Source organism: Sebastes umbrosus, chromosome 9 (assembly GCF_015220745.1).
Source record: "Sebastes umbrosus isolate fSebUmb1 chromosome 9, fSebUmb1.pri, whole genome shotgun sequence".
Lineage (NCBI taxonomy): Eukaryota > Metazoa > Chordata > Actinopteri > Perciformes > Sebastidae > Sebastes > Sebastes umbrosus.
The window spans coordinates 28064198-28078673 of NC_051277.1; the positions used below are offsets into that span (position 1 = coordinate 28064198).

General features: G+C 42.6%; 1 protein-coding gene across 1 annotated transcript in view; it reads right to left on the reverse strand.

The window, feature by feature from the left end:
* Positions 1-541: 541 nt before the first annotated feature.
* gfra3 (GDNF family receptor alpha 3) overlaps positions 542-14476 on the reverse strand; it is a 48841-nt gene continuing 34906 nt past the window's right edge. Inside the window, exons 7-8 of the mRNA XM_037779265.1 lie at positions 9929-10065; positions 542-1568 (exon numbers count right to left, since the gene is read on the reverse strand). Of these exons, the coding sequence (XP_037635193.1) occupies positions 1356-1568; positions 9929-10065 (350 nt within the window). The 3' untranslated portion in view covers positions 542-1355. The remainder of the gene's footprint in view (positions 1569-9928; positions 10066-14476) is intronic.

The following is a 14476-nucleotide window of genomic DNA, read 5'->3' on the forward strand; positions in this document are numbered from 1 at the left end:
TTGGGATGGATGTTCATTATTTTGACAGTGTTCCTTATAAAAACTAACTATTGGTTGATTTTGGAGTTGCTATAAATCAAAAACAGTCTATATCTTAAAAGCGATGTTTGTCTATACAGCGTGTCCTTATCAACTTAACCAGCTAAGTTCATTAACACGCTAACACGTTTGTTTGCACTCTGGCAACATAACCATGGATGTATAAAGAGAACTGGATACAGCGTTGGAGGCGGTGCCCCATTCATTCCTATGAGCGCTGCTCAGTGGCGTGTGAAGCCAAAATGGTTCGACTGCCGAGTGATAAAGTACCCGGATCTTCCGGCGATCTTCCGCATCCATTGGGCCCATAGAGCAGGCGCAGTAGCGTTTCCTTTAACTCCGCCTCCCAGCCCTCGCTCCAGCCTCGGTCTGGGTCTCATTCACATGAACGGAGGAAGGGAAATAACTCTGGATTCAGCTATTAGTGCGTTTTACAACTTTTAGAACCTAATGATTTAAATAAGTGCTATTAGAGTGTTCATACTGGGAAGTTGATTTACCTAAAAAAAAATGGGTCTGGATGTCTCTTTCCCAATATAGGTGTATGGGGAAAAAAAAAAAACTATTTTGGGGCATCACATGACATGGAAGTTGTAATTCCACCGTTTGGCCTCTATGTGAAATTTGCTTCAATTTGGAATTTCGAAGTTTGGTCTTCCTGGAGGGCTTGAACATAATGTGAACCAACCTTTTCAGACTTTCGTTTTCTATGTTGTAACATTTCAGTAAGCCAAATGGCAAAGTTTGGAGCACGTTACTAGCAGTTCAATTATGTTGCTAGCATGAAGTTTGGGCATGTCCATTATTTTAACTGAGCCCCTCAGCTGAAATCGGTCGAGCTCAATTGATGAACAAATAGAATAAAATTGAAATTGAAATAAAACATTGAAAGAACATCATAGTAGCTGTGTTTGTGTGCTATCAGCCCAAAATGCCGTAACCTTTTTTGCATCCTAACGTGTGCAATAATTTGTTCCCCTATATGACAGGAACAGCTACATTATGCTCATTGGTTGAGGGCAGCATGTTAACACCTATCATGACTACAGGTCATTTGTGCTCCCAGGACATTAATACACCACCGCAGCTGCAGTCAGACCACATTGAACAAAGTGCCATTTTCAAAAGGAGGAAAGGAAGGAAGCAAGGACAGAAGTGAGGAATCAAGAGGATGCTACTGACGACGTGAAGTCCATTTCTTCATTATGTTTCCTATCATTTTACAGCGATCAGTCCAGGATTGTTGGCAGGTCCATCATATGTGAGTGTGTATGTGTGTGTGCATGTGTATGTGTTTCTTCTCTATATCCTGTGTTCTACCCCCAGCTGAGGGAGGCAGATAGAAGCAGAAGGAGCAGTAGTATGGCTTTAGGAGGGCCAGTGGTGAGAGATACAGCCCCACCTGTCCCAGGGGAGCCCAGGTTGGACACGGTGGCCTTCTCCGAGTACAGCGGCGGGATGACGTCAAACTGGCCACCTTCATCAACCTCTTCCTCTGTCTGTTCTTCCTCTACCTCAGTCTCCACCACCTGACAGGGAGAAGGTGGCATTAGTAGGACATTTCACATCATAAAGAAAAACAGCAGATACCGGACTTTTACCCAGGAGATCGGTGTTTGTGTCCATGTGAACCCAGAGGTCAAGGACGGAAAGGACTGTCTGACGGCAAGATAAAGCGGTTAAAACATTCTAATTATAGCATACTCTTCAACTGATATTGATTTTTTTTAGGTGTCTTAATCAGTTTTGCTGCAGGCCCCCCGTCCACAGCAGTACATTGCTTTTTCTCCTGTATACTGGTACTCCTGACTCTTTCTCCAAAATCTACTGGAGGTAATACACTGACTATGCAGAAGTAGCTCGTACCGCCCCACTTCAAAACAACTGCACTATCCCTTTAAGTAACGCCACTTCCGTAGTTGTTTTAACCCAATCCGACTTTTCCTAAACCTAACCAAATTGTTTCCTGTGAAGATGGAAGTTTATTTTGAAAAGACCTCATGCGTATAACGAGCGAAAACTTGTTGCTGACATTCTAAGGACAACGCACGGAAAATGATGAATAGCTTATCATATGAACCGTTGTATGAGGATACATTATTTAGTTTACTACTTTTATTGTGTAGCTACCATGTGCAGATATGAGAAAGATTTTAAAAACATCTGAACTTTACAAACACCACTGAATTAATGTTCCGTCTGGTGAGAGGGTTGAGGTCTGAGAAAACAGTTTCAGAGGTATACAAACACATATAGAATACGGATTCTCATCCGATACGTGCCGGGACGAAGATCTACCAATAGAAATATGATATTATGTATTTTCTTAGATCTAAGTGTAAAATCACGGATGACATTAAACTGTTTGTTTTGCCATATTAAGTCTTTATTTAAAACTTCAAAGCCGTTGATGAATAGGATTCACTACAGCGTTAAGGGTGCTGAGAGTTGAGGATGGCCAGCTGTTCAGCCTCAATGATATGCGCCAACATCTGGATGGAGCCCAAGGCCCGTGCTAGGTTATTGTGTGCAGATTGTTCTCCCACTGATAATAATACGGCACTCTATCATTTCATTGAAATACTGCCTCTGATACCTGCTCGTTTCACGGCGTTCCGATTTTTTGACTGACATTTTGAGCTTTTCATCATCTAGTCTGACAGCTGCAGAAGCTGTAAACAAGGCAGTTGTCTTGCTCCCCTTCAGGGCACAGAGACAGATAATGGTTAGGTTCTTCTCACTTTTGGGAAAAGTGATGTGAAAATAATTTTGTTCATTAGTATAGCGAAATAGTTATATCTAATACGAATGTTGTATTTGACGATCATTTAAAAATAAGATGTTAAAAATATGAAGCCTGACCAGCAGGAAGAACACCTTCTCCGCCCGAAGCTTAAACTTTCTCCATGTCTGCAGTTATTCTTAGTCTCCATCTTGTACTGAGAACATCTTGTGACCTTTCCTTTGATCTGCTGCTTTTATAACACATTGGTGGGGGGGACAGAAAAAAGCCTGAAGAACACAGTTAATATTTCTTTGAAGATAATTGGAGTGAAGAAGACAGACTTGGGTTCTTTTTAGGACCAGCGCACGTCCAGGGAACTTATACATCTACTTATTACATACAGCGTTGTTACGGCACGTTTAATATTGAGTTATCATGTTCAGTCGCTGTAATAAGAATACATGCAGTTGTTAGTTGACCACCTGGTATTAATATGTGATCTGTATCTGCATATATTATCTGTATAAGGAACAATGCATGATAATGCAGGTGTAAATGCACACTGAACACATTGAAATGGATCAGCCTGACCACGTCTTCAAATGGTCTGACTGGAGCTGTGAGCCGATCTCAAAAATAATTAAATATAAACAAAAAAGGTCATTATTTTTTTATCGTCAAAATGATCTCTGATTGGCTGGATGACACACTGTGAGTGAAACAAAAACAAATATCTCTATAAATTTGGGAAATGAAGGGGCTACTGGTATTCAAAATCCCACCTCACTACATATTTGTTTGCGTTCCTTGTGGAAATGTAACATTTAAAACAAAGAGCAGTCGTCTGTGTTTCCAAATGTGACATTTATTTTTTATTTTTTCTCCACTGCCTGAGCGGATACTCAGCTTTTTGAAGTGAAACCTTTCAAATTCTGGAAAAATCACTCTAGAGAAACAAGCCGAAGCTCCTCGGAGAGACGAGACGAGCAGCTGAGTGACGGACGGATGAGAAGATGTGGAGCAGGTGGATGGAGGAGGGGGAGGCGGGGGGGACTGAATGAACTGAGAACAGAAGGAAAAGAATGAATGAGAAAAAAAGATGAAAAGGTAGGATGGAGGAACTGAGGAAAGGACAGAAGAAGGGAGGGTGGGGGATTTGGGGAAGGAAGAGGAAGAGGGGGGGGGGGGATACATATGGGCATGAATAAATTCATACTAATGAAGCCTGACTGATGCACTGCTTCCAACCAGCACCTCATCTAATCCGCTCGCTGGGAGAGAGACACAGACGGACACAGAGAGGGAGAGAGGGAGAGAGAGAGAGCGGAGGAGGGCAACTGAGGAAGAGAGAGAGAGAGTTGGAATCCCCTCTTGTCTGGCGGCCCAGATTATCTCTGGCAGTGAAGCATGCTGGGAGCCAGGGAGCCTCAGCCACGGCAGATTGTGGTCTGGCCAAGGTTACAGTAGCCAGGACCGCGATTGGATTGGACCGTATTTAATGGTCAGCGTTGGACAAGGGCAGCCAGGAGCTGTGGAGCTCTCAAAACATATGTGTTCACAGCACATTGCTACTGTCTGCACATTACTGAGCTGGCAGACTCCGTCATGATCCAACAGGACTGAAATCAAAACACTTCAGGGCCAAGACGTGTCTGTGTGCCACAGACTGTGTGAAGCCTGATTGGCTGGGAGAAGCCTCAGTCAGGACAGTTTGAACATTTGTTTGGTTGTGTTTGCTGTCTGACCCTGATCCCACCTCACCACCCACCTGCTAAGCACCAAATAGCAGGAAAATGTATGTAGATTATGAATTGGAGGATCACCTGTTTGAGATTGGAACATTTTCACCAACATTACTGATTAGACGTATAGGCTATGTTTTGACAATGGTTCAGACCACGCTGGACGGATTTTGTTGCAGCCGTGGTCGTTTATCGTTGACAGTCAGGAGATAAAAATCATAAAGTGTGTGGTGTTGAATGATTCTTATACTGTAGTTTGCCTTCTGATTTGCCTATTGTGAAATTCCCTCCAGTCGTTCCTGAGGTATCACATTCACGAGAATGGGACGGTTGGAAAACATGCAAATGGCAGAGCAAGTAGAGAAGTAGTGCTGTGAGTGATTAGCTTTTAATTTAGAATTGTCTTGACCAGAGGTCTGTACTACGAAGCAGGATTTGGGGTTAACGAGGTAACTTCAGGGTTAAGCCTTCATGGTTTTCAGTCCTACGAATGTGGTTCACTTCTTACCGGGGTAGATCGCCATGGTAACTTATGCTGAACGGCTAACCTGCTCCGGAGCAGGTTATGTTCCAGATAAGACTCGTATAAAAGCACCGCCTACTGACCAATCAGAGCTCGGTGTGCAGATCGTATGATGATATTACATAAATACGAAGAAGTGACAGATGCAGGAAGGACAGCTGAATGTATGCTGTGGGTGTCTACCACTTTGAATTATGTTTTTATATTTATTCTTTTACTTGCTCTCGAGTTCGTTTCACTCCGCCGGAGACGAGGACGCAGCTGAAAGAAGGCTGAAAGAACGCTGAAATAGTCATACACGCCACAACCTTGTCAAAGGGCGTAATGAAGTCTAGTCTATTCATCCATTACACTTCTGAAAGCTATTTATATCTAAACGACTATACCTGACGTTTGAGTATTCTGTTAAATGAATAAGTCTGTTAATTTACACAATCATACATTGGCATTTTTTTCTTTTGCCAGCTGTCCTTCCTGCATTTGGCAACTTCAAATGTGTTACATCTAGCTTGAATTATGTGTTTAACTTCTTCGTATTTGTCTAATATAGTTTGCTCTTCCTTTGTAAAATGTGCCGCTCTGTCTGTCTGTCTGCAAGTTTGTAGACTTGTCCATGTTTGTGATTGGTCAGATGCTGTAAACACCGCCCCGTTAATGTGAACGCGCTCATAGACAGACTGAGAAACCCTGGGTTGATTTACTGAGTTGATAACCAGCGTCGTAGGACCGCTTAGCGGGATTTCGTTTGTTAGGGTTAGTTAAGCCAGATAAGGAGAAGATACCCTGGGTATGTTGAACTCGCTTCGTAGTAGAGGCCCCAGGTGTCCCTCTGTGTTCTGTTGATTATCCCTGTGTCTGTGTGTCAGTTCCATGTCTTGGTGTTCTAGGTGCAGCTCCCTTGCTGCGTATTGAGGCACCTGTGTGGCTGGGTCTACGTTAACCTTTTTGCCTTATTGGGAAGTAAATGTTGTGTTATGTTGCTTCCAACCCGGTTTTGTGTCCCTCTTTGTGTCGCACCTTTCGAGCAAGTCGTAACATAATGGGGGCTCGTCCGCAGTGCTGTCGGTTCCAGACTTTGCGATACCGTTGAAGCGGGAGGTGGATGCGAGTGGTACTGGAGCTGGTGCTGTACTGCTACTGGAAGGTTCCTTCAGCATTGTCTGTTACTTCTCTAAGAAGTTCTCTGCAGTCCAGCACAAGTGTAGCACCATCGAAAGCAGCCCTAGCATGCTCTGGGCCCTCCAGCATTGGCTCGACTCTTAAAGATCACAACCTTCTTGTGTTCCTCAATCGGATGTAGAACAGTAATCAATTGCTCATGCATTGGGCCCTCCACAACTTCAGTGTAAAAATCTGTTGCAAAAAGGGGCGTGACAATGTTGGGAGAGGGTTGCATCTAGCACGCCGTCGTGTCCCTCTTTATGTTACAGCTTTATAGCCAGTCGTAACAGCAGAGATCAGCTGAAAATCACCTCACTCTGATGTTCCTCCAACACTCTCTGAAGAGTTTACGGTCCTCATCCACAAGGTGCATTTTGCTCCTTCGATTTCTTTGCCTTTTTCCACACAGATTGCAGCATAAATTAGAATTCATGTTCTTGTGAGAGATTCGAGGTCTCACCTATTTTTGATGCAAGCCACGCGGTTCACAGCAAACAAACAGACAGTGAATTGATCGTTTGATAGTATATTGACATCACAAAGCAATTACGCCTATGGCACTCAAATGGCTATAGCAGCGGCCCTGCTCCACATGTACGGCTGTGTTGTGAATGAAAGCAGTAACATTGCAAGGACAAGCACATAGACGTCCGTCTGATGAAAGACGCTTTCACATGGAATGAGCGAACCAATGACAAGACTCCGCTGACCAAAGACTTCACATATGTGAATCCGTGACTTGTTGGACAAAAGCAGCTCCTTCATGTCCACCATGATCCTGATAATAATAATAGACGTCTTCCACCGCATACAAGTACATCCGGTCTTGCCCCATTTTCTTCTTCTTCTTACTCTGTTTTATGGTGGTTGGCATCCATAAGTGTTGCATTACCGCCAACTGCTGGACCGTCCCTTGCCCCATTTAGTGAAAAAACACTAGCTGTACCTGAGAGGTTAATTTACCAGGAACTATGTGTGAAAGAGGCTTGAAAGATGGCAAATCATTTTTATATTTCTACATCACCCAGGTTTACAGGTGTGTATCTTACATCTGTAAGTACATTTCTGGAATACATAAACTGTATTCATGTCTCCCATCATCTGGACCTAAGAGCAGTGCTCCTGTTGGATCTTTTGAAGGCTTGCCAAAGTGCTTTGATAACTCCATGCCCCAGAGCCGCTCCTTTGATCTTCAAATCAAATGCTGACTCACTATTGTGTTCTACTACCACTGATGAGAGGTTTGATCTTCTCATGAGGACGACAACTGTCAATGACAGCCTATATGATCAATCACAACTATTACTGAAGGCGTCACTGAAAATTTCACTCTTTCTACCATGCAACTTCCCACATTTCTCATTTTCTATTCGCATATATGGTAGTTAGTAGTTAGTGCACTACCTCTTGTATCGTACAGCAGTGGCTGCTGTTACACATCTACACTATATTCAATTCAATTTATTTTCTTATAGCATCAAATCATAACAGAAGTTATCTCAAGACACTTTTCATATAGAGCAGGTTTGGACCGTACTCTATAATGTTAAGACCCAACAAGAGATCCCACCATGAGCATGGACTCGTTGCGACAGTGGCAAGAAAAAACTCCCCTTCTATTAATGCAGACTAATATTCCCAGCACTTCCTGCTGCTTCTTCACTTTCCTTGAAGCTGTGCATTAACATGAACATCAATATACTGCAATCTTCATGTCAATCATTTAATGTGATCGTAATACGTCTCTGAGGTATTTTTAATAAATCTATGAGAGCAAGCAAACCCAAACATTATATTGGATTCTGCATGTTAACTTAAAGGTGCCCTGTGGGGTATTGTATTTTAAATCCTGTTTACATCCATGTTTACTTCACTATCGCTCTTCTTCTTCACTGCCTTTTCTGCCGCACTGCAGCATATCGTGCCGTGTTACCGCCACTTGTAGATCAGTGAAATAATGTGAGACCATTGGCAGGAGGTAGACCCTGTTTAACTATATTTGAAATGCATCTTGGGCGATCGGAGCGCAGCTAAATACAAGTGTAAACGACCACCAAGACAAACCACTTTGACCACATATCTTTTGTAAGGTAAACGCTAATGTGTCCTGATCAAGTGGCAACCTCCGAGGCTGAAAAATGAAACCAATGCGAAAGTGCCACAAACTGCAGTTCATCGAATGGCCACTTGAGGCTGGCTCCAAAAGGGAGTCAATCCCCATTGACCTCCATGTTACAATGCCCGACTTTACAGCAGAAATAAACATGTTTACTGCCTGGTACAAAATATCCCTCTGACATCTGACAGAAAAGAGGACTCTGAGGAGGTGTGTGCTTTATGGTGAATAACATTAATGCACGAATTGAAAGAACTGACAGGATTACATTTTACTGGAGTTGTAACGTTGCCTTGTACGATTTCATGTGACAAATAAATTGATTGATTTGAAGACGTCTGTGCTCCAGTTTTTTTTCCTTTTCAGTGAGTGTAATTCTAACGTTAGTATTGTTTTAAGTAGACCTTAGCACCAGTACCAACAAAAGGGTTAACGTTAGCTGGCGACATAGAGTAGCATATAGCCCTTTCTCTTCCATGATATAGCCTAGTTTCTTAGCCTTCGAACTAGGTGGGTGTTTTCCAGCAAACCAGGCTTCATCAGCCCGCCTCAACTCCATCCATGCTCCACCTCTTTGCTCATTTTTGGATTAACCAGAGTCGCTACTGCCAAGATGGCGACGGCGGGAGATGCCCACTTTGAACTTAATTTTTCTCTTCAGAACCCTATGGGTGACGTCACGGAGACTACTTCCATATTTTATACAGTCTACGATCCTGATGCGACGTAAAAGGAAAATACGTCATCAAAGCCTCGGCTCTCCTTTTGTTCCTCCTTTTCCTCACCTCCAGTTGGTTCTCAGATAGTTTTAAACTGGCTTTGTCCATGACATCTAAGCCCATACAGGTATATTACGAGTGCATCAAACATCTTGGGTTTGCCTGGAACATTACAAGGAATAAACACATTCTGTATTGCTTTGATTTTTTCTTCTTCTTCTTCTTTTAATTTCCGGTAGATTAAGCACAGAAGTGCATTGCTGCCTCCCGCTGATTAAAAACAACAACGCATTTGATCTTTGCAAATGGAAACGGTGTCTGTCTTTATTTGAACAGAGATCCGATCACATGTGGACACACATTCTAATGCCAGGTGTGAACTGATGTACCTAGAGCTGTCCACTTGTGATTGGATCACCCATGCATGCTAATGCCAGGTGTGGACAAGACTACAAGACTACAGAGGCTATAAAGTCCAACACATTAAAACTCAATGTGAAAATGTTACTACTAACACTAATATGGTGAGCTAGAGTTTGACCAAAATTTCCGTCTCCTCCAATAATTATTTAGGTTTGAAAACTGTTTTTCAAAATGTTTCTCCATTTTCTGAAATTTGAAAGACGTGGCAACTATATAGAGAATACCTGTAAACATAAACTCCATCTTGTGTTGTCACAAACCCAAAGTGAAGTGTGTAGTAACAGTGAAATAATAAAACTGATAAAAAAAGAAAAAGCCCCAGCAATGGAGATAAAACAAATACAATAAATAAACAACATGCTGTGTGACAGTGACAAGATGAGCTCAAACCAAAGATAATAGAAAAGGCTTTGGGATAAAAGTCTGAAAGGTAATTTAAAATGCGACGGCGATGTGCATGATGAGCTGAAGTGTACTCACGATGTTGTTGTGTTCAGGCAGGTGGTTGTTGCTCAGCAGCTCATCCTCCTGAACCAGCGGGGAGGGTCTGGGAGCAGGAGGGGGGGTGATGTCTGCAGGCAGGGAGCCGGAGCTCCCCATCCAACTGATAGAGTTACCTGCATGGAAACACAGCCCCATCACTGCCTCTGTGTGTGTGTGTGTGTGTGTGTGTGTGCACTCAGCTGGCCTGCATGCTGCGATGCTGCATCTCAGTGGGCGTGAACCTACATATCTATTTGGCAGCTTTATTGTTTGAGCTGTCGGCAGCTTGATAAATCACCGAGCTTTATGGGAAGTGCATTGATACATCGATCCAGGCTTTAGTGTTTGGACATACAGACTCAGTGTGTATCGACAGCCCTATTGACAGCCGCTGTGATTAAGTGACGGTCGAAGGGCTTTACCCTCATCACACCTCCTGAGCCCAGCTGTATAGCCTGAAGCTGCACTAGATAGACACTGTGAGAGTCTCATGAATGCTAAGGCTGTAGCATGTCGCTGACATATAAAGAGGTAGAGGAGGGTTCACGCTGTGAACAGCGCTGCAGGAACCGACCGCCCAAAGAGATTCAGCAGACATTGGTGTCGAAGACAATTTTCATTAATTCCCTTTGAGTTGTTCCTCCAGAGTATCTTTGATGGTGACACATAAATTCTGTTTTCATAATTCTGGTCCTCAGATACATTATTTAATCAGGGTTTATAAAAACAATATGGATAGCAGTATTGTTGGAAAGTCTTTTGAATGTTCCCCAAAATACTAAATAATAAGTGATTTGGGGTAAAAAGCATCTGAAATCACACTGAGGGCATCATGGGACAGTAACACATGCCATGAAACCATAAGAAATAGTAATTTTAATAAAATTATTTCCTTTTTTAGGATATTCATGATTAGAAAAAAATGGTTGCACCAAATTATCTTAAGCTATGTCCTTAGGAAGCTTCTTTAAATAAATAAGATCCTTACATGCAATGGTGCTCTAAGGAATTCTTTCAACCCAATTTGCAGAAATATCCTGAACAGCAAAGATGAGTAGCCTTAGTTCGACATTATGGTAAATATTCTCTTTTTTCCCCAATATTGGAGATGAGAAGAATGATACAAATCTGTGAGCGAAAGGGTAACTTTTTCAAACTGGGACAACAACTCTAGAAACTGGTCCAGTATTGATGGAGAACGCTGCAGACGATAGCAGCTAAACGGGCTGTAATGTAATCCTTCGGGCAACTCCTCACCGTCAATGTACGTTCACTAAAAGCGATTGTTTTTGCCGCTGACAGGCTCAGATTGTTATAGAGAGGCCTCCCTGTCACGGTCTGGCTCGGTGCCCAGAGGCTGTTGGACTTTTTGTTAAGACTTTATATCTTGCATTATATCTTTTTAGTGGCCTTGTTTAGTGTCTCCTGTTATATATTTTGATACACTCACCATATGTGTCATGTCTAGTTTTACTTCCTGCCTTTGTATTTTCCCACCTTTGTGATTAGGCTCGTTCCACATGAACTGCGCCTGGCCTGGAAAGTAGACGGTATCAGGCGGCAGCAGCAGCGAGGGGGGGGGCGGTGACTAAAAAAGCTGCGGCCAAGTCGGACACTTTCCAGCAGCCTTCAAAGAATTAACAGGAAGTCACAGAAATATTTACATTCTGTTAGATCTGATCTGTGGGCTACTTGTAGTTTGCAAACCACGTTCGGATTTATTTATATTTGTATGTAAATATATGTGGAAATGTGCGTGTATGTCCGCCTTGTAAAGCACTTTGTAATTGCTCAATTTGATATGTTTATAAATATCCTTCATTATCATTATTATTATCAACCACATGAGATGTCTGTTAACAGATGGAACCTCCATTGCACAATATGAGACTAATATCCTACAATCTAGTGTATAATATTAGAATTACACAGAAAGTTCAGACTTATAAGTGTCTGACAACATTATGGAAAGAACCCCCACAGAGAAATACAATTTTTTTTTTACCTTTCGCTTGATCCGGTATGTTTGTTACTGTGTCTGACCAAGTCTCGCTCGGGAGAAGTCTCGTTCTGAAATCTCATCCACAATGTCGAAATCAGCTAAATATGGAAATCTTTTAGATAACACTAAGCTGCTACTTCAACGCAACAAACTCCTCTCTCCAACTCTCACTCACGTTTCCACTGTTCTTCCGTCTTCCAGCAAAAAGTCACATGACACAATAACAAACAGACCGGATCAAGAGAAAGTTAAGAAAAAGGTTTTATTTCTCTGTTGGGTCCTTTCTATAATAATGTTGGCAGACACTTATAATAACAATCTGATCCTGTTAGTGGTAAAAACAAGCACTTAAGTGGACGTACAGTGACGGTGCAGAATTGCCCCGATATATATGATATAGTACATCACAGCCTGTTTAGCGTCTGCAGCGATCTCCCTCAATACTGGACCAATTTCGAAGAATGCTGTCCCCATTAGTCACTTAGGCACAAAAACATTGGAAATAGGGTCCAGGTTGAAAAATCAGACTCTTTAAGTGCAGACTTGGAGTCAGGATGTGGTTCGGTTAGCTTAGCATAAAGACTGGAACCAAGGGGAAACAGCTAACCTGGCTCTGTCCAAAGGTAAAAAAAAGGAAACAGCTCTAAAGCTCACTGATTAAAATGTTGTATCTTTGTTATTTAGTCTCGACACCAACATGGGGAAAAAAAGAAAAGTTTTTGGAACTATTTCTTGACAAACAACAGTTAATCATCCATCCAGTACTTCTGTGCCGTGTCTCCGGCTACAATGTGCGTTGCCAGATACAATTATTGGTTTTGGTTTTGGTGTCTGTACAGGCCAACTGGTTCCAAACCTGGCAACCTCGCTGTGATAACAAGACTCTGGTAAGCCGTGCACAGTTATGGAGTCCAACTGTTGTTTGCCACAAAATAGTTCCAGCACATTACTCCCTCTAAAATTACAATTTTTTGCATTTCAGTTTGTGCAAGGATTAATAAGACAAGATAGAAAATGTGTGAGCTTTAAAGGTGTGTGAACTTCAGGCAGAGCCAGGCTAGCTGTTTCCCCCTGCTTACAGTCTTTATGCTAAGGTAGGTTAACCTAACTCCAGCTCTGTACTTATCACGCTCTATCAGAAGTAACGCAAATAACCATATTTCCCTGAAATATTGAACTATTCCTTTAAGGCACCTTTAACAGCTATCTAAAGTAACTACTTTCTTTTTCATTGACCAACAGAATAAAGTCTTGTCTATTATTTCTCACCACATTTGTTGGTTGAAACGCTTCCTCTTTCTAATCACGTTCACTTTGTAGTATCAGTTTTCTATGGTGTGATTAATGTACAAATACAAGTCCCACCTCCTCTGTATGGATGGTATGGCTCCTTTTTTGTCTGATTCTCACCAGACATTTTAATAATAACCTCCCTATAAAACAACAACGGTGAAAAAATGAGCAGAGGGCCCTTGTTGAATCCCCATCCTTTCCCGCTCTGTGTGTGTGTACACAAGTATCCATCAAGTGCAGTGCACATAGTAGAATCCACATGGCATTTTAATTAGTTTTTGTCTATAGCGTCCTAGACAGCCAACAGTTCTTTTCTCTGAAATATTACCTGGCCCAAGGTCGGGTATAAATTATATTGTGGTAATTTAATGAAATGCAGATTTAGGTGATATTGTGCTATGGTGGTGCATACGCCCAAACAAATTTGCAATTAATCAATTTTTTTTTCATCCGCTTATCTGGGGCAGGGTCATGGGGGGGCAGCAGGCTAAGCAGAATATTCCAGGCGTCCCTCCCCCCCAGCAACATTTTCAAGGACCCCCAGGCGTTCCCAGGCCAGATGAGGTATATAATCTCTCCACCGTGTTCTGGTTTGAAAACCTTGAAAGGAGACATCCTGATCAGATACCCGTACTACCACAGCTGGCCCATGAATCACCACAGCTGGCCCATTTCAACACGAAGGAGCAGCGGCTCTGCTCCGAGTTTCTTTCGGATGTCTGAGCTCCTCACCCTATCTCTAAGGCTGAGCCCAGACACTCGATCTCATTCTTTCCGCCACTCCCCAAAGCTCATGACCATAGGTGAGGATTGGAACGTAGATAGACTGGTAAATCGAGAGCTTTGCTTTCCGGCTCAGCTCCGTCTTCACCACAACGGTCCGGTACAGCGCCCGCATAACTGCCGACGCCGCACCGAACCGCCTGTCCATCTCCCGCTCCATTTTACCCTCACTCGTGAACAAGTTCCAGAGATACTTGAAGTCCCTCGCTGGTCACTCCCAACCTGGAGGGAGCAATCCACCGTTTTCCAGCAGAGAACCACGGCAATTAATATAATTAAACAATCAAACTGACACACTGAACCAGCAGCTCTGGTGGTTGGTAACCCAGCCTTGATGATAACAGTTAGGATTGGAATCAGGATTTGTTTAGTCTGAGCAAGAAAGGTTTAATTTTCCTGCTGGACTTTGAGAACAATTTTGTTTAAAAAGTTGCAAATACTACTTATATTGCAAAAAACCCCTCTGA